Below are 23655 nucleotides of genomic sequence, written 5' to 3'. Positions count from 1 at the left end.
TCGTCAGAACCCATTTCAGTGGCTTTTGAGTGTTAGGCCCGTATTCACAAACGGAACTTACCCTTAACTTATGACTTAAGTAGCCGGTCGATGCTTAACGCGTTTCATAGACAAATCTTGTACTTAAGGTAAACTTTAATCGACACTTGAGGGCCGGAAAGTAAAATACAGCCATTGGCAACCTTAAGTGCGACTTTTGCTCTCGCCTAGCAAGCAAGATGGCCGACTGTTACGGCAGCCTCGCCGACTTTGCCGATTTCGCCGGACGTGTGCACGATATTACTGAGGATGAGGCATACCGATACGCGCCGCCACTACGGCCACGCCTATCGACAGAATCCCATGGAAGTATACAACAACGCGGAATTCTCGTGGCGGTACCGCTTTCCCAAGCAAGCGGTGCTACGGCTGTTGGAAATGCTGCCGCTGGCCCCAAAAGACAACGAACGCGGTCACCCCATGCCGCCGCTGCTCCAGCTTCTGATCGCGTTGCGATTCTATGGCGCCGGAACCTTTCAGGTTGTCACCGGGGATCTCGTTAATGTTTAATTAATACATTAATAATATAATTAATTAATTATTCGTTCACAGTTAATTAATTCGCCTTGGCGCTCGTTGGCCAACTCTGGCCCTTGAGCCAATAAACCACATTAATCCATCTATCAATGTTTAATTAATTTCATTAATTTAATTAACGCTTGAAACGAGCTCCAGGGGCACGGCACGTTCTTCTTTGGAAAAGTTTGTTTTCTTTTTTCCATCGTCCGCGCGGGTTGAAAGCACACAATACACACAGGCTCTCTACGCACAAACACCGCACGTTTTCAGCAAAAAAATAAAAAATAAAAAAAAAAGTCGGGACGAGGACACAAACCGCAGTGGCTGCGAGAACCAATGTGAACTTGTGGCCAGCTAGAGTTTGAGTAAAGCACTAAAACCAAATAGTTCTTTACATTTTACTCAGCAGAATGCGCGTGAAAGCACTGCAACATTTATATTCGCAGTAATCTGCTGCAATTTTTTTTTCTTTTTTATTTACGATTGAACCAATCGTACACGTAAATTATTTACGTACCCTCGACACCAGATGACATACTTGACCCGAAAAGTGTTACGTTCGAAAGTGATAATTAAGTGTAGTTTTTGACGTGCTCTCCTAAAACTTTCCTAACCCTTTTACCGCACTTATTGACGCCCAACTTAAGTTCCGTTTGTGAATACGGGCCTTAATCTTTTTTCGCTGAGTCATTGTCATTTTTCTGAGTCATGCTCATGGCCATGATTTCTACCATCATCATTGAGCGTTTGATTCACTTAGTGTCCACGTCCGTACCCATTCCAGTGTTTTTTGAGCGTTAGTCTTTTTTCGCTGAGTCATTGTCATTTTTGCTGAGTCATGCTCATGACTATGACTTCTACCAGCATTCTGATGTGTTTCCTTCACGTAATACCCACGTCCGAACCCATTTAACTGGTTTTTGAGTGTTAATCTTTTCGCTGGGTCATTGTCATGACCTACATGACGCGCAAGTCATGACATTTATTTCATGACCTATCGCTTATGTTCATCATACACTCCTGTCGTACTATACCAATTTTTGTACCTACCAACTTAACAAAACGACCAGGAGAGCACCAAGACGTAGGCGGCTGTTTCATGACCTACATGACACGCATCTCATGACATATCATTTATGTTCGCCATATACTCTTGTCATGGTATGCCAATTTTGGTACATATCAAGTTAACGAAACGACCTTGAGAGCACAAAGTCGTAGGCGGCTAGATAGATAGATAGATAGATAGATAGATAGATAGATAGATAGATAGATAGATAGATAGATAGATAGATAGATAGATAGATAGATAGATAGATAGATAGATAGATAGATAGATAGATAGATAGATAGATAGATAGATAGATACTGCCAAAGTAGCAAATGTTCGCCAAGAAATGCGTCGCATTAAAAAAAATCCGATAAAGTTTATGGATTACGCGCTACGCAAATTATAGTTCCTTTTCTTTTTCCTTCTTTTTTTTTACAGCTGAGGAACGTCATATAATGAGAAAGTAGTAGTGCCCGCGAGGAGCGTGGTCACGAGAGCACATTAAAGATGATGATGTTCATCGGCACCTACATGAAATGTCCGTGCCGTTCTTCTTTGAGTTCCTCAACACAACAGTCGCGCACGAAAAACGAGGACGAGATGTGTGTCTCCGTCACTCTGTTTGACTTAGTTTTTCGTGCGCTACATATATGAAGTCTGCCATCACAGTCTATGCAAGTTTACTAAATGGCGCTGTTCGCGGTGTGGTCGAGAATAGCGGATCACGGAAGAGTCGGCTTCCACTTCCCAGCCCTTCCATGTCCCGAAGAGTGAGTGTTTTGATAACATTTTCCTGTGATATCATAGCAAGAACACCATCTTACACACTTCTGTAGTATAGTACCAACTACGAACAACTGTGGCAAAGCCAGCTACCCGACGTATGTTCATGGTGTCCTGGCTCTGAGAAAGATTCCAGTCCAAAGGACCCCTTTCAGGTATTTTCAAGCACAAGACTGCACCGCTGTGTTCGTTTTTTCCTTTATACGCAACTATAAGAAAGTGATGATGCATTGTTGAAACATTCCGACACTGCGTGCAGCAATATAGTAGGGACCTTCTAAATATTTTGGGAGGAGTATGCATCTCAGCAGCTTTGTACAGAAAGCACGTGACTGCAGCACCTCTTGTCGTTGGCGTGGCGTCTTGTGCGTATATTTCGGCTGGAATCTTGCGTGTGCTACCTTGTGCCCCTGGCATGCTTGTTCACAAGAGAAAAATCACTGACGTGTTTCAGCTTCCGATCTTCAATTGCGAGCCCACTGAAAACTATGTAAAATCGTTGCTCCTGTGAGGTATTTTAATTTGTCTGCTATTTCTGCACACAACTGCTGAGATGCAAACTCCGCTCCTTTGTACGATGCCTTCGGGCCTCGAGAGTGAAAATAAATACTCCAATGTGTTACAATATTGAGCAGGGGCTTTGCAGCTTGAAAGTCCCTGCGTTATCTGCCACCAGCTTGGTGCTGCAATCAACGGAAATCCGTTGATTTCCGCTGATACGGAAATCCGTTGAAATCCGCTGCATTACGGAAAACGCTCCAAGACGACCTTCTAAAACTGAGTGGCCTATAGTAAAAAGACATTCGGGGGACTGGAGCTTACGAGATGATCTCATTTCGTTCGGCTTTTAGTAGGGAGCTCTAACAAGGCATTCAATTGCATGCGCGAATAATATGGAGGCTATTAATCCTAAAAAAATGCTAAAGCTTGCACTAGGCCACGCAAAGCTCAAGACACAGCGAAGCTGGCCGATTTATTGCGTCTCTTGGTTGTAGCTATAGGCCTATACTGGTGTGGCTAGGTTAAACTTGTTGTTAGCTAGCTTCGGCCTAGGCTGCGCCCGAGTTATAATGCCGACAACGCGTTCCAGCAGACCCGCTCCGTGAATGCGTCTCTCTCTCTCTCTCTCTCTCTCATTTTCTTTATCTGTCTCCCGAGCATAGCGCGCAAAACCTCTTCTTCACCTCCCAGAGCATTGGCACGAACGCGTGCGAACGCGCCAGCTGTGGACGAAGACGACGACTCTCGAACGCAATCATGCGAATCATCATCATAATATGGTTCGCATAAATGGATGCTCTGCAAGCGTGGCTAGCCTTCTTCTGCGCTGACAAGAAAAGTGTGGAGACTGCCCTTGCCATAACGCAGCAGTTTTGCTCAGCTTCTGGTGCAACTGTGAACTTTGAGAAGAGTTCCGGATTTTGGTTTGGTCTATAGTGTACAATGCCAACTCACTTCGCAGGTATTCAGTGGAGGCAAGACTTGAAGTACTTAGGTGTACCCCTCTCCCAATATCGCAACAGTAATCCACACTGGTCAGCGGAAGTTGCAGAAGTACAACGTAAGGTCAACAACTGGCAGGGGCGGCAGTTGTCCATATTTAGCCGAGCTGAAGCTTGCAATCTGTTTCTAGCAGCTAGACCTGCAGGTATTACACTGCTGGCGACTTAGGTTGCAAGCTTTCCATCGTGTGCTTGCTACCTATGTATGGAGCTCACGTGTTCAGGCCATGCGGCGTGATAACCTTTTTCTTCCTCTTGAGAGTGGTGGTCTTGGCCTAGTTCACCTTTGTGTTAGGCAACTTGTCTCCCGGTTATTCTTCTCTCGTGATGTAAACAGTCCTTTTCTAAGAGAGATGTTACAACTTCGATTAATGAATTACCTTCCAGAAATAGTTGTGTCGTCATCTGTCAGAGATGCACCACCTGCTCCTTGGGGCTTCTTGAAAGAGGTTGTTGAAGGCTTTCGCTTTCTTAAAGCTCGCTTTAGCTTGGATTATATTTTCACTGCATCCCCTAAAGAAATTTCTGCTGCACTGATAGACACATTGTTTCCTGTTCCCCATTATCGTGCGCCTTATTTGGAGTGTTGCTACTTAGATGTACTTAAGCGTGTCCGTCGAATGATCATTCCTCCAGGGATCAAAACGTTTTTCTTTAACTTACATTCGGCAACCCTTCCTGTCAAAACCTGGTTAGAAAAAAGGGGCTGTTTCGTGCCGTAGTCTACAAACTGCCGTTTGTGTCCACATGCTGAAACGATTGATCACTGTTTTGTCGATTGTAGGGATGCCGTGTTCTTCTGGGACATTCTCCAAAGAACACTTAAAAAAGATTGAGACATCACACTATACACAATTCATTTCTTACCTTTTAAAGATCCCTGTGACCCACCATATGACATGTTCATAGTACTTGTTCTACATAGTCTTTGGCGCAGTACAATGTGTGACAGGCACGCTGAACCACGGCGAAGCACTCGGTCGTTTTTTCGGGAATCTGCTGCCTACGTTCGTAGTGTACGTGTACGCTGCTCAAGAAACAGCGCCGGACTGGATGCCTTTATTGGACGCGTGCACATGCTTGCCTGACTTTTGAATATGTACCTGTAGCGCTTCGTTTCTTGTGTTGCTGAAGATTCTGCTCTCATGTAATAAAGAAAAAAAAAGTGGCTGTATGGCCTAGTGGTTACGGCGGTCGCTTAGGAATCGGTGGTACGCGGGTTCGAATCCCGCTTTGGCGATGAAGTTTATTCTTTTATTTCGTTCTTCATTGCTGATGATAGTTTCTTGACACGAACCACACGTTACGGCGGGCTTAAACAGCTTCACTGTTAAAAATTATGCGTGGCTCTGCTATCGCAAACACCAGAGACCAGAGCTGGGAAAAGCATAGTATAGTAGTGGCAAACCACACACTTAGTCTAACTTTTGCTGGGCTTACCCCATCTCCGCTGGTCTTTGTTATTTTCGATAGCAGAGCCACGCATAATTTTTCTGCGTAGTATCGCGATGAATTCAACCGGCCACGTTCACGAGCGTCTGGACCTTCATTTCTTCGCCTACGCGAACTCTCGGCTTCCCTAAATATAAACTTGGGATGTTCAGCTTCCCTAGCTCTCGCTTCAGTCTTTCGGAAGCGACAATTTTTATACTCTAATTTCACTCTCTTAGCTCTCTCTCCCCCAGCTCAGCGAAGCTGCGGACGACGGAATGATTATAGGGCGGTTCTAACAGCTCCACTGTAAGTGCATATATCCCCATGCCAGACATGGCGAATACATTAGTGGATTAAACTATCTCCTTCAGGTTCATTTCAGCCGCAGTCCCGTGGTGACTGAAAATACCACAATGGCGGATCGTTATAGCGCACTTTTCCTACTGCTACTAATAACTGTTCTGTCACTAAAGATGCGATCCGTCAACTCGACCCACAGTTTGACTTCGGGCAAACACGTAGTACATAACTTCGTCGGCCGAAATGAAATCTTGTCTTATATATATATATATATATATATATATATATATATATATATATATATATATGTATACAGGGTGTCCCAGATATCACGCAGCACGATTTAAAAGAAGAGGAACGGCGTTACGCGAAGCAAACCTAGCGCGTATTGTTTCCAGTGCAGTGAAGTAGCCGTGTAATGAAGTGCAGTGCAGTAGCCGCCAGAAGTAGCCGCCAGTCACGTGGCAATTTTGCGTGTATTCGCGGGCGTCTTTCACGCTCGGAAAAACACATTCATGAAGCACGTATTGAGCAACAGAAAGCTGTATCGGGAGTTTTGCATGTTGCTCTACAAGTTTCTCATTGACACTTTGATAATTAGTACAGTACTTCTCGAGTTAGATCATTAATTACAATTAACTAATTACATCTCAGTAACAAAAAAATTACTGGCGGCTACTTCACTGCACTGGAAACAATACGCGCTAGGTTTTCCTCGCGTAACGCCGTTCCTCTTTTTTATATCGCGCTGCGTGATAGCTGGGACACCCTGTATATATCGCACTCTTGATGAAGGCGGGACCCCGGCCGAAACTTCGAGATTAAAATGTTTGCTTTTCTACGTGCGCCTGCACTTCTTTTAACTTGTATATATATATATATATATATATATATATATATATATATATATATATATATATATATATATATTATATGACTTTCGTGACTTTTTAAAGTCGACAAGGCATGTAATAAAAATAACAGTGAACGGCCGTAAGCGTATTCTATCCGTAAATAATCGGTATGAGTAGCCACAGAATTAACGTGTCAAAAGAAGCATGTACACTCCTTTCGTTAACGCGCATTTCGGTAACCAGTTAAGCCAAATCAGGTAAAGAAAAATCGAAATGCCATATTAGTTATATTCAAGCAATTCTTGCAAAGCACGGAAACATGGATGAAAGAAATTCACTGCACAAAGTCATCGTAACATCCGGTTAAGGACTATAGCGCTAAACAGAGGTCCCTGCATCACCGCAGGTGCTTTGGAATATTGCTGTTTTCCACAGCGTGATCCTCACTCAGCGTTGTGAAGTATATCGTTAACAAAATCAGTCCGACGAGAAACTGAGGGCGGCGAGAACGGCTACAACCAGGTTCGGTCTTGTACATTCGTATTACTGTCATTATTAGGCAATTCTGGTGCCTTCTACGATAAGGGCGCGCATCGTCCCTCGGCGCCCTTGTTGAGTGGGCAGCCGAAGGCCTCGTAGAACTCGGGCATGTTGAGGACGGGCACGAGGCAGGCGAGTCGTGATTCGCTGGTTTCGTTCTGCACGCTGTCGCCGCACGACAGCAGACAGAACCTGCGGAAGAAAGTGCGCTGCGCCTTTCTCAACACGTCGTCGAAGTTGCTCGCGTGGCGGTCGTAGCCATCGTAGTGCTCCCTGACAGCCCTGTGAGCGACCTTGACCGAGTAGGCCAGGGTGAACAGCTCGAGCAATCGGTTATCCGGCAGCGCGTTGAATTGCCAGGCAATCGCAGTCGGTTTCGACTCCCTCATGCAGCGACCGAAGGCGCCCGCGTTTTGGTCGTACCAGTCGTGGAGGTCGTTCTCCGACGGCTCGTTGGCGTGGAACACTTGCGTCGCCAGCAGAACGCCGACGGTGCCCATGTTGAACTCCGTGGGAACTTGGCCCGAATACAGAACTGGCGAGCGTCTAAGGGACGCCGGAAGGAAGACCTCGTTCAGCAGTCGCGAATAGACGACGTCGTTGGTCAGCTCGTGGCCGCTGAAGGTCACCTGTCCCACGGAAGGCGGGTCGTTGAGGCGCCTTAGGGCTTCGCGCGCCTTCAGGACGACATGCATCCTGGGGAAGGCGGCAGGCAGGGAGTCGGCGGCTTCGTGAGGCTGCCAGCCCGACCCGTTGGGCCACGCGCTGACCGTCGTCTCTTGGGCGCGCAAGGTGACGCTGCCGAGGAAGGAAGCCGCTTTCTTCTCTTCGCCTTCGCTTATGCCCAACAACATCAGCGGGTGCTTTGCGAAGACTTCCCGAATGCCGATGAAAATGGCGCCAGCTCTCGATGGGTCCGAGTTCGCGGTGGTCGTCAAGTTGTGGAAGACGTTTGACACCGACGGTGGTAAAATCTCTTGCGCCATTCGCAAACATGTTCTTGTCACTTTGCTCAGTGGAACGATGTAAAAGCGTCCAATCTCCATTGCAACGTGGAACAAGATGTATATGACTCCCAAGTCGATCTTCTTGCGGAGTTCATCTGCGGCCTTCTTTATCCTGTCCGCCTCGGAAACGAGCACGAGTGACGCCTCCTTCAGCTGCGAGTTTTCCGGCAAAAGGGAGTTCACGAAACGTAGCCAGTCGCGGCCACCGACGTACTGCGTCACAAACTCGGTCTTCGAATCGCCGCACATTTCTTCGTCTCTGGCGTAGCTGTTTTCCGACGAGAGAGCCCTGTCAAATTCCAATAGACGCCGCACGGTGTCATTGGCGTCGAGCTTCCGAACGCTCGGTGTGTTTGCGAACGCGCGATCGAAAAGCCGCGTTACCAACTCCCGCCCCGCCGCGCCGTCGGTTGGCTGGGCCAGCTTCTCGCTGAACGATTTCCCGCGCGACACGTGCAGGGCTAGGTCACCCAGGTATATGACGCCGCTCGCGGTAAACAGGGTGGAGATACCTTTTCTAAGTGACAGCCGGATAACGCGTCGCAGGACAGACGCGACGTCGGTTGCCCCAAGGATGTCCGTCTCGTCGGCTATGGCCTCCGCGAGAGGCGCGTCGGCGAGTGCCTTGGTCGAAATGGCGAACGCGTAGCAAGAGGTGAACGTGGTCGCCAGTTGCGCGAGACCCGGATGCTTACTGTGGTCCTTGCTCTTGCGACTGCGGAGAACCCTCTGAACCGAAATGAGCACGTCGTCGAGCGCCCGCGCCATCAGGTCGGCGCCGCCGAAGGTCTTGTCGCCCGCTTTGCCGCACACGTGTAGGTAGAAGTCATCGCACGGGCTGACGTGAGGGTCCACGTGCGATATCATGTCTTCGACGGCGAACTTGCACTCGACGCTGGCGCAGTGCTCTATTAGGTGCTTTCGAGAGTGCAGTACGTAAACGGCGAGGAAAACGCCGAGCGATGCCGCCGCCACGATGGCGAAGGCGATGAGCACGCCCGTTGTTCGCCACCCGAGCCTGCGGTCGGCCGACGTGCTCCTGGTGAAGTTGGTGGGCGTGATCGCTTGAAGGGTTGTTGCGCCAACTGCGACGGGAGAAGCGACACATTCCGCATGAGCAGACTCCATGACGTTAAAGAAAGAGAGAGAAATAAAAAGGACAGCCTTCGGAATATATCTTTTTGACAGGTCAAATTATCCGATTTAACAGGCACCCCTATACCGGGAAAACGTAGGATAAATGCTACACTGCTTTTTACACCACTGAGTGAATCAATGTAATGTCAAAGGCCGGTTTAAAAAGGAATTACTTGAAGAGTGTGGAACCTATTTTGTAGGGGTGTGCGCATATCAGAATCTAATCTATTCGGTCCTCAAATGAAACAATCATTATTCGCAAATGCAAATATTTTTTAAATAGATTTCGAATACTTCTTAGTGCCAGCTCTGCACGATTAATCATGAAACTGAAAACGGTTGAGGAGGGGGTAGGGCGGGGAATCAAGCAGGTTTTACTAGGGACGCAGCCTATGTGGGGCACGTGAAACTACTTGTACGTTCTGCAGACAGGGTATGGGTGCAGAAATGGGGGACGGCCAATCAAATGCACAGGTTGCATTTATTTGTACGTTAAAAGGTTTACATGCCAAGCTTAATTTGCTACAGCTAGTGGGCGTATGTTACGGTCTAATATTGCAATTGTGCGCGCTCCCTGTTTGCAGAGGGTGTTTGGACACAGTTACAGAAATGACCTCCCTGCATGATGGCGCCGGAGACAACTTTTTAACTGCCGATGAGCACCAGTATGAGTTTGATAAATTATACCTGGCATGACATATAGTGGCATGACATGACATAGTGACACCGCGCCGCCATCTGTGCACGTGACACATGCATGATTGAGTAATGGCTCTTTTCTTCAACACAACGATGCCAAAGTAGGGCGCCATTGGTGGTACGGTTGCAAAGGTATAAGCGATAATGCTATAACATGTTTTCGTCGCGTAGTTTTAGCAAGCGGCTGTGACCCCTCTGACAGATTTTAAACACTTGTCACGCAAAAAAAATGTGATGCATATTTCACCCTTGTCACAGTAGACATAAATAATGGGAAATTACATTAGATGGCGCACACGATAGCGGTAATCTCAGTCCATAGGGTTTCCCTGAAAAAGGTGGTTTTCAAGAGTATATGAAACCACCTTTATGTACCACGCAAGCCTGAACAAAGGATGTATGACTGGCCTCGGTGAAACAGGAAATTGCGGCGGTGAATGTTGTTATCGTAAGACCAGGATCAGTGTTGCCACGGCTACCGATTTACCAGTATATATAGGTCTACTGATTCTTTTCAATTTTTTAGTGATTCATTGAAGAAGCTGGCGGAATCTAATATTAAATTTCTTACGTGTTCCAATAACACGACATTTGAGTCTACTGCTATTTCACAATTTTCTAGTTTTTCAACTGCTTTCTACGAAATTGACTACCTTTTTCAATAGATAGCTGCTAAAGCGCGATCACTTTGACTTCACAGGAGCATCCAGCGATATGTGCCTGTCTGTGATGACATCTGGTACCAGATGTCATCTGAGGCACTTCCAAAAATGGTTTCAAGGTTGGAAGATGACATATTTTAAATAGTTATGGTGTTCGAGATTCCCTGTGCCGGGCGTCGAATCAAACCCGAACACGAACCGTTATTCTTCAGACGTGCCTGAACCCGAACCGAACCAAATCTAAACCAAAAAACCGGCAGATCCCACGCCCTGTCGGAATCGATGTTCTGGGAAGCAGTGTGCAGGGAGCTTACCAAGTTCACGAAACGACCATGAGAGAACCAAGACCTAGGCGGCTCTTTTATGGCCTACATGACACGCATGTCATAGCATTCATGTAATGAGTCCTCTAGAGTTCCTTTAGCTACACCTAAGATACCTTCCGGCGAAAGCCTTAGCCATGCCCATGACAATGACTTCGACCATCAACCTTTAGCATTTTCCTTCACTTCATGCCCACGTCCGAACCCATTTCAGTGGTTTTTGAGTGTTAATCTTTTTTCGCTGAGTCATTGTCATTTTTTCTGATCATGCTCATGACTATTACTTCTACCATCATCCTTTAGTATTTCCATCACTTAGTACCAACGTCCGAACCCATTCCAGTGGTTTTTGAGTGATAATCTTTTTTGCTGAGTCATTGTCATTTTTGATGATCATGCTCATGACTATGACTTCTACTATCATCCTTTAGTGTTTCCTTCACTTAGTATCTAAGTCAGAACCCATTTCAGTGGCTTCTGAGTGTTAATCTTTTTTCGCTGAGTCATTGTCATTTTTTCTGATCATGCTCATGACTATGACTTCTACCATCATCCTTTAGTATTTCCATCACTTAGTACCAACGTCCGAACCCATTCCAGTGGTTTTTGAGTGATAATCTTTTTTGCTGAGTCATTGTCATTTTTGATGATCATGCTCATGACTATGACTTCTACTATCATCCTTTAGTGTTTCCTTCACTTAGTATCTAAGTCAGAACCCATTTCAGTGGCTTCTGAGTGTTAATCTTTTTTCGCTGAGTCATTGTCAATTTTTCTGATCATGCTCATGACTATGACTTCTATCATCATCCTTTAGTATTTCCATCACTTAGTACCAACGTCCGAACCCATTCCAGTGGTTTTTGAGTGATAATCTTTTTTGCTGAGTCATTGTCATTTTTGATGATCATGCTCATGACTATGACTTCTACTATCATCCTTTAGTGTTTCCTTCACTTAGTATCTAAGTCAGAACCCATTTCAGTGGCTTCTGAGTGTTAATCTTTTTTCGCTGAGTCATTGTCATTTTTTCTGTCATGGTCATGACTATGACTTCTACCATCATTCTTTCACTTAGTACCTTCACTTCACCTTCACTTCACTTAGTAGCCACGTCAGAACCCATTGCAGTGGCTTTTGAATGTTAATCTCTTTTTCGCTGAGTCAGTGTCATTTTTTCTGAGTCATGCTCATGACCATGACTTCTACCAGCATCCTTCAGTGTTTCCTTCAATTAGTACCCACGTCCGAACCCATGTAAGTTGTTTTTGAGTGTTAATATTTTTCGCTGAGTCATTGTCATGACCTACATGACACGCATGTCATGACATTCATGTCATGACCTATCACTTATGTTCGTCATACACTCCTGTCATACTACGACAATTTTGGTACCTACGAAGTTAACGAAACGACCATGACAGCATCAAGACGTAAGCGGCTGTTTCATGACCCACATGACACGCATGTCATGACATATTATTTATGTTCGTCATATACTCTTGTCATAGTATATCAATTTTGGTACATATCAAGTTAACGAAACGACCATGAGAGCACAAAGACGTAGGCGGCTAGATAGATAGATAGATAGATAGATAGATAGATAGATAGATAGATAGATAGATAGATAGATAGATAGATAGATACTGTCAAAGCAAATGTTCTCCAAGAAATGCTTTGGATTTAAAAATGATAACGGTTACCGGCTCAGCACAACGGGTGTTCAATAAATAAGCCATTCGTTGAAATAGTTAACACCAGCATATTCTTTGTTCACATTATGGAATCGCACCGACAAGCCCAGCTGTCAGTCATGATGAAGACAGGCCCAAATATATCGTCGCTTTATGAATTTGCATGTACGGGCGTGCAATGTCTTTATGACATCTTCTCTCTTAGTACTTACGTTCTGCACGGTGCTCGGAAGACGAACGGCAGCATAGTGTAGTACTTACAGCGGACTGATGACTTCCTCCTGGTTGCGGAGGCGGTGTTTTCGCTTGTTCGTACGAAAACCTCGGACGTCTCTGCTGGCTCGGCGCATGGCTTCACGTCCTGCGTTACGAATAAGCCCGCCATCGGTTTTCTGCTCACTACGGAACGCGATGTTTTATGGCACTGCACACGTAGACCTCTCCACGTACAGCTTTTCCTTACCCCTCGGGCGCGCGTTGACGCAGTGGCTAAGCGGCGTTCTGCTGCTGAGAACGAGGTCGCAGGTTCGATTCCCGGCCGCGGTGGCGGCCGCTATACGGTGGAGGCGAGAGCGAAGCGCCCGTGTACTCATTATACTTAAATAGGTGCCCACGTGGTTAAAAACCGCATGGTAAAACTATTCCTGAGCCCAACCCTTCGGTGTCTCTCATAGCCCCAGTATCGCTATGGGACGGTGAACCACACTAATGAGTGAATTAGGTAATGTTATTGAAAAACGGATGGCTCAGTGGCCTATGCTAGGTGGGGGAAGATGGGTAGTATATTGGGAAGAGGGGCGCGTGTGAACCTCACCGCAGCCGAGGATGAAACTCTTCTAAGAACGTCAGCGCCCCCGACGGTGACTAAAGGTCCCACCTCGCTCCTGAAGACCTAGATTACGGCCAGGGACAAGTCCCACAGGGATTGTAAGGTATCCCTGGCCACTGCCGGGGGTAGAAGGGTCCACTACTCCAGAGCTTTTGCAGTGCCACGATGGCGGTTACGGACGTCTTGGAGGCCCCGAGCATGCGGCGTGGGGGTCTGTGTTGGCATGCTGAGCACTTGACCCTGGGTGCTTGCGATTGCGCTGTGTCATATTGTGCGCCAAGTGATCCGCGCTTCACCACAGGAATGTAAGGGCGGCCACTTTTCGAGCGCGTCTTCACCAAGAGCGAATCCGCTCCGGGCTTTGCGAGCGAGCTTTTCGACACTTCACGGGAGTCCTTTCGGTAACGCTAGTATACGTTTCGTCCGATTGCCTACCGTAATCTCCTGCGCCCGGCGGCAGATGCCTCAGACCGCTCACGATCTAGATCTGTCGGCAAACGGAGAGTAGCTTTGCTTGCACCCTAAGAGCGGGAGTGCTTCAACTCGCTCGCCAGCACATAAAAAACCTCGTTGAGGAGGTTGTCCGCGTGGCCCGGTACCCCATCCAACCACACGTGAGTCCCAGATTTTTCTGCGATCTTCTTTCAGAGGTATTTGATGGAGTATATAGTCGTGCAAACTCTTGGTTAGCCGGATAGTATCTTCATTGCGTGCGTACAGTAAGTCTACACGTGTACACTCTGTCGCCGGAGAGTAAGGATGAATTCCATCGATTAAGCGCCATCTCGATCACCTGCAGTTCGAGCTCGGCAAAGGCTGGTGAACATTCACGCCGGAGGAGCTTAGCACTGTTTTCCGCGTTGTTTCCATCACAGGTCAGGACCACCGCGAGCGCTGCCACCTGTGAGGTTTCCTGCCACGGCATGTCAGTGTGGATGACAACCCCTTGTTCTGCATCGCTCTTAGCATTTCTTCTCGCCTGGCTGTGGTCTTTCATACTGGTAGCATTGGCTAGCGGTTTCGGCATGCGTATGCAGTCGTCTTCCCTTGGTGAAACGCGAGGTGGGACGCATTTTGCCTGCAGGGAGTGTTGCTTCTCGTAGCTCCCCAGCTTGCCCTTGTTTCGTCAATCCTCTTCTCAAATCATGATCCTTGTTTTGAGCACCTATGATTTCTTCAAGCGTTGGTAGGTTGGAATACCTGTATAGTTCTTCCATGCGGGTGTATTTGGGCCGTCCAGTGATCACGTGGATGGCCAACCTGTGCGAAAATTCAAGTTTGGCTTGCTGTGCCTTAGTCAACTGATAGCAGCTAGCGCCGCGACACACCCCCGATGTTAATGTTGCAGCTACTAATGTTTGTGTAAGGCGTGTGCCTGCTTTACCGTTACGGTGAGATATCAGCTTGATGATGAGCAGGATACGGCGCCACGTCGATAAGAGCTGCTTTAACCAAATGCTTGCGCAACCGGTTCCTCTCGTCGTGGTAGGGGATGCCAAGAATGCATATCCCTCAGGTGGCCGTCTAGGCACCTGTCCTGCTACACGTGATACCGCCCGCGTATATCGTCTGTCTCATACCGTAGACTCCAAGGCCTCGCGCTCCAAAGCCTCGCGTCACCTTATCGAAAAGTGTCGGTGGTAATATGGCTCCCTGAGGCACTATATACTATATTCTGCTATTCTCAAAGGAACGTACGTGCGTTCTCTTTCCCCGTGTGTTCGACCATGAAACGCTTTGACGAAGTTTGGGATACGAGTGCCGGCCCCGGGTTTCTCCAGCTCCCCGATGACCGCTGCACGTTGACGGTGCCTTCCTTGGATCCACGGCTACAAGGACTGTCGGGCTCAGTCGCGTCATGCGATGCCGCGGCCGAGAGCGCATGCGCGCTAACCTGCCCAAACCTGTTCTGGCAACGCAGACAGCAGCAGCGCCCCGTTTTGGGCCAAACAATACTGCCACGGCTTGTCACCCGTTCGCCAACGGCGCGAAGTCGTCGACGGGGTATACAAGCCAGTTGGCCGTGCCGTACTCAAGCGAACACAGTGAAAGGGTCTGAGTCGGGAGTAAACAAAAAACAAAACAATATATTTATCTAATGACAACGACACACAAGTTAATAAAATATAAAAATTACGCAAGACAACCTAACACACCTGAACTTAATATAGCTCAATGATGACGACAAATCAACATGACGAGTAATTAACAGTATATATAAAAATGAAACAGGGCGCGGTCAAATATAGAAGAATACACTTAACAGTAGTTTACTAAAACAAAGTTCAAAAGAAAATAAAGTGCAAAATAAGAACCAACGATGTCATACACGTGGCCGGGCAGCAGCAGCAAGTCCATAAACCGTGAAGTCGGCGCGCAGAGCTTTCCCGAAGAGTGGCGACGAGCCGATCTTGTTGAGGTGGATGCGATCGCTGGGCTGCGTTTCCCGGGAGTCTAGATCTGACGACTTCTCTCAAGCAGATTGAGCTAACTTGAGGCGAACTAGCGTGAGCTTCGTTGCAGACGTTGGTTTGTCGTCTCGTACATTAACTAGTTACTCGGAGTTCCGACACGGCTAGGCGGCCAGGTGTACGGCACAAGCCCCTCGACTGCTTCTCAGCAGATTGCAGGCTCAGCTTCTTGACTCCCAGGAAACCCAGCCCAGCAATCGCATCCACCTCAACAAGATCGGCTCACCGGCACTCTTCGGGAAAGCTCTGCGCGCTGACTTCACGGTTTCTGGACTTGCTGCTGCTGCCCGGTCACGTGTATGACATCGTTGGTTTTCTTTTGAACTTTGTTTTAGGGAACTACTGTTAAGTATTCTTGTGTATTTGATCCGCACCCTGTTTCATTTTTATATATACGGTTAATTGCTCGCCATGTTTCTTTGTCGTCATCATTGAGCTATATTAAGTTCAGGCGTGTTGGTTTGTCTTGTGCCATTTTTATATTTTATTTTATAGCTTGTGTATCGTTGTCAGTCGATAATTATGTTGTTGTTTTTTGTTTGTTTTTTTGTTTACTCCCGACTCTGACCCTTTCATTGTGTTCACTTGAGTACGGAACGGCCAACCGGCTTGTATACCCCGTCGACGACTTCGCGCTGTTGGCGAACGGGTGACAAGCCGTGACAAATACCTTACATCATGCATGGCCATCACGATGGGGCAGCACGCGCGGTGCCCGTGCAAGGTGCCCAATCTCGCAGGTTACGGCCGTGTAGGCACCCGCCGCGACTATTGACTCTGACTCTTAAGAATGCCGCTGCTGAGCACGAAGTGACAGCCTCGTTTCTCGTTCGGGGCTGCTCATTCTGAAAGGCGCAAAATGCGAACACGCTCGTGCACTCACATTAAAGCGCACGTCGAATAACGTGCTCGACCAATTTAACAACAATTCGGAGGCCGCCATGCTTACCCTCCGCGTTCCTATTTAGCGACATTAAACCACATTAAATCATCGATCACTCGTATATACCATGGATGGCTCAACTTGGCGAGGAGAACAGTTAGTTAGTTAGTTAGTTATGTAGGGTTTTATGGCGCAAAAGCGACTATGGCTATGATGCGCCAGCCACAGGGTAGTGCTCAATCAATACAATGCAGAGCTCAATCAATGAAATGAATAAAAAGATTAAGACCTTCCTTTACAGTTTATTTACAAGACTCGTGGCCTCTAAAAACCTAAAAACGTCATCAATGGAGGACAAAGCGGACCAGACGGCTCAATCTTTATTATTATCTTCAACCACGTGAAGACAGCAGACAATGAAGCCAGGGAGAACCTAGGCGAAATTAACTGTTACCTTTAAATGGAATGTACAAATAGTAAGGGAATAGGAAATAATGAAGTGTACGAAAACACAACTATAATAGCCACGCGTGGTAAACGAACCCATATCTTTCGCATTACCCTTGCGACGCTCTACATTAGCGTGTTGGCTCGAGCCGGTTGATACGTTTCGGAAGCTGAAGATAAGCGCGCCAAAAAATTAACAAAATAAAAGATTACGCGTTTGTATGCTCTACCCTTGGTCCAGTTTATGGCGCGATACTCCGCCACTGAGACACCTCAGCGGCCGTCCTCCAGCCCACCTCCTTGGGTATTTGCGTATGCGTACGAGTCAATTAAGAAAGCTAAGCCCTTGGAGTGTTAGGGAGCGCCACTCGCTGCCCCCCCCCTTCCGCCTATGCTTTTCCAGGTTTTGTTGTCCATCGGCCATCGACATACCTTGTACGCGCTGGTAGGCACTTGCAACTTCTCGAGTGGCATGGTCAGCCTCCCGACCACGCGACGGAAGGCCGAGGGACACCTCGCCGATGAGAAGCGCTTCTCCTCTTCCGGCCGCTGGCGCTCGGTCGACGCCGGAATTTTCTCTGCGTCTGCAGCAACGTGTGCCGGTCGACAAATACAACGGATTATTTCAAAACGCGGCCATTTCCCAGCTTATGACAACCAACATGCCATGCGGTTCTCGCTATATTCCCCTGTAACTTTTCTTTAAAGCTAACAGCTCTCCTTGACCCTTTCTCGTGGTGGCCAAAGGGCGCGTGTTCCCGCGCAACCGATTTCCAGGACGCACTCGTCGGGCGCAACCACACGCACGCGATCTTCGAGCGACGGCGATCAGCAACGGCGACGAGCCACAAGCTTGCCCGTCGCGGATGGCGGTCCGCGTCTTTGTCGCTTGTCGCGACGCCAGTTTCTGGTCCGCCAGAGAACTTCGCTAGTCGCCCGGAAGTCTGCGCGGCGGCTTACGTCGGTTACCGCGTGATTGCGCAACAACATGGCAGCCACCCGGCATGCCCGCTTCGATCTGCATTTGCTCTTGCTACTTGCACTCCGCCGGGATAGCAAGAAATAAGTGGCAAGATCAGCCATCGCTTCGTCTCATCTCTCGCGAAGGCAATGTATCGTGGCTATTATTTGGATCAGTATATTTTGACGCCTCCGAGAGCTGCAGAAGTATTTTGAATGTTACCTACCAGATGAGGTGCCACAGCATTCCACGCTGTCGACCTGGAATGAATTTTCGCTTGCGATAACGGCATATTAAAACTAGATCTAATAAATTTTGGTTAGAACATTGGCCTCGTTGCACGCTTGTGACTTTTTACGAGCATACGATGGTATTTATTTGAACAACAATGTAAATTTGTCGTTACTTTTTTTCTTCGCGATGTCTCGTCCATGTTGTTGCTCCCCGCCGCGGCGCGACAGCGCGACAGAGTCTGCCAGGCTGTCGCTTGTCGTTATCGCTTCGATATCGCGTGCATTTGGTTGCCGTTGTTACAGCTCTTTGAGACACACGTATTGTTGCGCGAGATCTTTGGGACGTGTCAAGGTTTAGGTGCTGTTTAGGACAGCCCTCCTCTTCTCCCGCTTCCCTCTCCCCCTGTGGTGGCTGAGAGAGAGTGCTTCGTTGGCATGGTGAGAAGAGGATGGTAATCGCGTTCCACGCCGGCGCTCGTGCTGCTGGAGACAACGCACATAACAAATCGGCTCATTTGTTTGGACGCCTCCGCTGCAGATAGGCTGGTTAAGGGCTCTGTTCTCTGTGGAATTGCACAATGAAACGACAAACGCTACCTAAATATCTTCACTGCAACTAATATGCAGGGTGTTTCCCTTAACTTGGGCCAAACTTGAAAAAAAATATGCAAATGCCACCTATAGCTGGACAGAACCAAGGTAATGTTGTTAGCCGTCGCTTGGAGATACTCAGATTATTTTTTTGCATAGCACCTAATTAGATAATTAGTCTTAACTAATTATTCAACTTCACAATTAATATAATAAGATGAAAAGAGTCCATGATAAAATTGTAGAGCAGCATGAGCAACTCCCGGTATACAGCTTTCTGTTGGTCAATACCAGATACATAAAGGTGTTCTTCCGAGCGTGACAGAAGCCCACGAATACCCACAAAATTGTCGGGCGAATGGCCGCTCGAGGCACTTTGCGTGTAATCGCGGGCTTCTTTCACACCCGGAAAAACACTTTTATGTAGCACGTATTGAGCAATGAAAAGCTGTATCGGGAGTTTCTCATGTTGCTCTAGAATTGTGTACATTGTAATGTACACTTCGGTACATTTGGTTCATTTGATAGATTTCGGTACTTCGGTACATTGTGATTTCCACCAGATTTATTGCGTAAGACATGTAAATGTGGATTTATTGATGATTCATTGCGGAGGCATACTGCATCGTAGGCGTACATCCTAACACACCGACTATTAAAATAAAAAAATAGATTATTATGAGCCTTTACGTGCCAAAACCACGATCGGATTATGAGGCACACTGCAGTGGGGAACTCCGGAATAATTTGGACCACCGGAGAATCTTTAACGTGCACCTAAATATAAGTACACGGGTGTTTTCTGCATTTCGCCCCCCTCGAAATGTGGCCGCAGTGGCCGGGATTCGATCCCGCGACCTCATGCTTAGCAGCCCAACACCTATAGCCACTAAGCGCCGACTATTATCAGACCAGCAAGAATAAGGACATAAAAGTTGACCTAAAAAAGGGCTTTATTCTGCGTTAAACTTCAGCATGGCTACAGTGCAGAGTACGATCGACCTAGAATAATAGAATACTGTCATGTCTCGTCTTGCTTCTAGTGCGTCCTCTCCATATTGAATGATTGCAGCGCGCTAGAGTGAAATATTACGCAAAAAATTTGTCGCACTCTCACCCGAAAGGCGAAGCATCAATTGCGATAGCAAATTAGTAGAGAGCTATGCGGAGTAAGGATAGTAGTTTTATCAACTGTGTCAACTTGGACATGCAGCAGCACCAGCCACGCGCAGAACTGTTGTGGACGCCGTCGGCGTTTTGCCCGCGTTCGCACCGAATGCGCGCGGCGTTGGTGACTGTTGCCGGAGCCTCTGGGGGTGGCTCGGAGGTTTTCAACGAGATCAGAATGGGACACTTGTCGAGTAGCGTCGGAAATCTTACCCACCTTCTCGCCTCGCAACGCTTTTATACAAATACGCATTTGGTGCCGCAGCTCAACGTCGCTTCCCCTCCCTCCGTCCCCCACGTCCTTTCGCGCGACGGAAGAAATCGCGTTTGCTCTCTATATATGGTGATTGTAAAGGAGGAAAGAAAATTGTCGTAGTTTCACCTGAAAGGCGAAGCATCGATTGCGATAGCAAACTTGTAGAGAGCTATGCGGAGTAATGATATTAGCTTTATCAGCTGTATAAACTTGGACATGCAGCAGCATCGGCAACACGCAGAACTGGTGTCGACGCCATCGGCGTTTTGCCCGCGTTCGCTCAAAATGCGTGCGGCGTTGGTGACTGTTGCCGGAGCCTCTCATATAAATAGGCACTTGGTGCCGCAGCTAAACGGCGCCTCCCTTCCCTCCCCCTCCCCCACGGCCTCTCGCGCGTTGAAAGAAGGCGCGTTTGCTCTACACATATGGTGATTGTAAAGGAGAAAAGAGACGCCTACTTCTGCAGCCCTTAAGCGAGCACGGCGCCGAACGCGCGTTTGTTCTCCGCCGTGCGTTCACTCCCCGTGAAAGACGCGCCCCTCGCGCCCTTTCACTCGCACATACAGCGTTCGGCGCGCGGCGACGATTTCATCTCCAAATGACGTCATACGGAACCTCACGGCGACGGCGACGCCGACGGCAGAAATCTGCTTTTGAGTGTCCATATAATTGCTATCGCAATAAAACGATTAGTTCTGTAGCCCTTCAGGGAGCACGGCGCAGAATGCACGTTTGCTCTCCGACGTGCTTTCGCTCCCCGTGAAAGCGCGCATCCCTCGCGCCCTTTGACTCGCACAGCGCGGCGACGATTTCATCGCCGTTGACGTCATACGGAACCTCACGTCGACGGCGACGGGAGAAATCCGCTTTGAAGTGTCCATATAATTGCTATCACAATAAAACGAAAATAAAGGACGCAGAAGGCACTCGACAAGCGCTTGGTCCAGTATTGTACGCGTCGTTTCTTTGAATCCTATTTCACAATAGCACGCTGCAATGGTTCAACATGTGCAACCAACTAGAGCCCCAACCTTAGCTCTCATAGCGCCTCGTGCGTAATCCTAGACTGCACGCTGAAATCGTTCGTGGTGCTCCGCCATTGTAGCTAAACAATTACGGTGACGGATGAAGAACATGACCCCCTCACCTACACATTCCGCGCTCCGTACAACCTCCATGCCCATAGTACTGTATTAAACGGACTTGGTTGCTGGGTTCTTTACACAGGTTATCAGCGCGAAATTGAACGGGCACATCGATAATTTTGGGCAGGTAACATTAATCGAGAACCCCCGTAGGCGGTTCAGTGCTTGTGTGATATTTGTGGAATCACACGCACCCTTGGGAAGCTCGACGCATGCCGCTGGGCTTTCCAAGCTGTCTGCCGCCGGGGCCGGCGACTGGGCTGGTCTGGGCGCTTCGTCGACGTCTTGTTTGACGTCTTCGCGCTTCGCCGACTTCTTGCGCTTCTTGTGCTTGGATCGCTTTTCGCCGTACGCCGTGCTTGGCGACGCGCGTAATCCCTGGTTGCCTTCTGGGCGGGACTCACTAGCCGACATCGCAGATAGCTTCTTCTTCTTCTGCTTCTTCACTGCGCGCGCATGTTCTCCTTCTCTAACGTTCTTCGCACATTTTTTTTTTACTTGGGCGAGTTGGTGCCTGCTGAATGACATAAACTTCGAGGAGGAGGAGGAACAAACATTTATTGAAACCAGCAGCTTAGTTCGCTGGGCCTAGGCCTCCCACGTGGGGACGTCGAGGCCTTGCCTCTTCGCCGCCTCGCAGGCTTGCTGGGTAGCTCAGAGTTGGTCATCGAGGTGGTATCTGCGCAGGGTGGCATGCCATCTCGACGAGAGGGTCGCAGGATAATTTGTCGGATATTGGTGTTTACATTTCCATAGCACCTTAGCCACCAGGTACCTGGTAGCTCCAGGTACCAGATAAAAACTTCGAGGGAATGTTTTTTTGTTGTTGTTGTTGTTTTTTTTTGCCGATGCATTTCGATAACGTTCTTTAGGTACTTACCAACCGCAAAAAGTTTTTACTGACGTGCGAAACCCGGATCTTTTGGGGAGCAAAGTCTTTGTTGACGGCGTGACGCACTTTTGCCTGATAAACATCTTTCGCCAAGACGACGAAACAGCCTTCCTTGTCGGCTTGCAAAAGACATAAATAATTTTGTTTGATATAGCTGACAATACGTCGCACGGGGCACATCACTGCAACCACGATTCACAGTAAATTTATGCTGGCAGTCAGCGCCTTCAAGCAAGCACCTCTCACGCTGCTCTGCATTTCCTGCCGTGCATCTGTTCATTGCTTCATGCACCGAAGTTATTTGCTAAAGTCCATATTTAGGTCCCTTCCGAAGCACACTGGCGATGTCTTCCGGGACGTGGGCGTTGCCGAAAACATGTAGCCTGTTGTGCAGCCTTGATTTTCTTGGTATTTTCATGTAGCCTCAGTAGTCGAACCAATATAGTTTTCCACGAAGATTCAGCCAATTGGGGCACCTGGTACCGCTAAGATGCGGTACCACAATGTGCCGCTAAGTTACCTGGTGGCTAAGAGTAACACGAGAACAAGGTGAGAGCAGGAGCCAACGTTTCGACAAGTGGACTTGTCTTCTTCAAGGCGACATATGCTCTCCTCGGCACAGCATATATAGGTAGGGTTCTTCTAAAGGGGAGAGAAGGTAAGGCGGGTGGGTGAGGTAACGAACGAGTGTGTGTTAGCGGCGAGGGTGTAGAATTGAAAAGAAATATAATGCACTACTGATAGTCGGTGGAGGAGTTTGAGGCAGCGCCGTGTGTTAGCCGGTTAACGTGTCATGGCAGGTTCCTCTTTTCATGCAAGGGGTCTGGACAGAGGGGGAGGGGGGGGGGGGTCTGCTCGGCTGGAGGTCAGTGAACTATCGTGCCTGACAGGGAGAATAAAAGTAGCGGCCGCAAAATGTTGTTCAGGCGCACAAAAAAGGGGTGGTAAAGCGGGGGGTGTTGATATATAGATAAAAGGACGAAAGGATTGAGTGAAAGCAATGGGAGGTTGGCATATTATTGACAATCGCATAAAGAAATAAAAAAATTACCTAAGCAACTCAATGAACAATCACTAGGTGCTGTTGCCTATGCTTTTCAATTTAGCATAGCGAATAGATTCTAAAGCTCCCTTTGAAACGTTCATGCCTATTGGTTGCAATGTATTGAACTTATGAATGAGGTACGATTCTCTATATTTTCTGTCTCGTGCATCACGAAAATTTGATTGTAG

At 47.9% G+C, this 23655-nt stretch overlaps 1 protein-coding gene across 1 annotated transcript; it reads right to left on the bottom strand.

The window, feature by feature from the left end:
• Positions 1-6821: 6821 nt before the first annotated feature.
• LOC119431818 (uncharacterized) lies at positions 6822-21944 on the bottom strand. Its single transcript, XM_037699280.2, has 4 exons — positions 21725-21944; positions 17610-17761; positions 12809-12908; positions 6822-9114 (listed from the first exon to the last, which is right to left on the bottom strand). The coding sequence occupies exons 1-4, from the start codon at positions 21942-21944 to the stop codon at positions 7058-7060; spliced, it is 2529 nt and encodes an 842-aa protein (XP_037555208.1). The 3' UTR covers positions 6822-7057.
• Positions 21945-23655: the final 1711 nt, after the last annotated feature.

The sequence above is a fragment of the Dermacentor silvarum genome, chromosome 10 (genome assembly GCF_013339745.2).
Source record: "Dermacentor silvarum isolate Dsil-2018 chromosome 10, BIME_Dsil_1.4, whole genome shotgun sequence".
Classification (NCBI taxonomy): Eukaryota; Metazoa; Arthropoda; class Arachnida; order Ixodida; family Ixodidae; genus Dermacentor; species Dermacentor silvarum.
The sequence above is the reverse complement of the archived record's forward strand: the minus strand, read 5'-3'. Positions and strand labels throughout refer to the sequence as shown.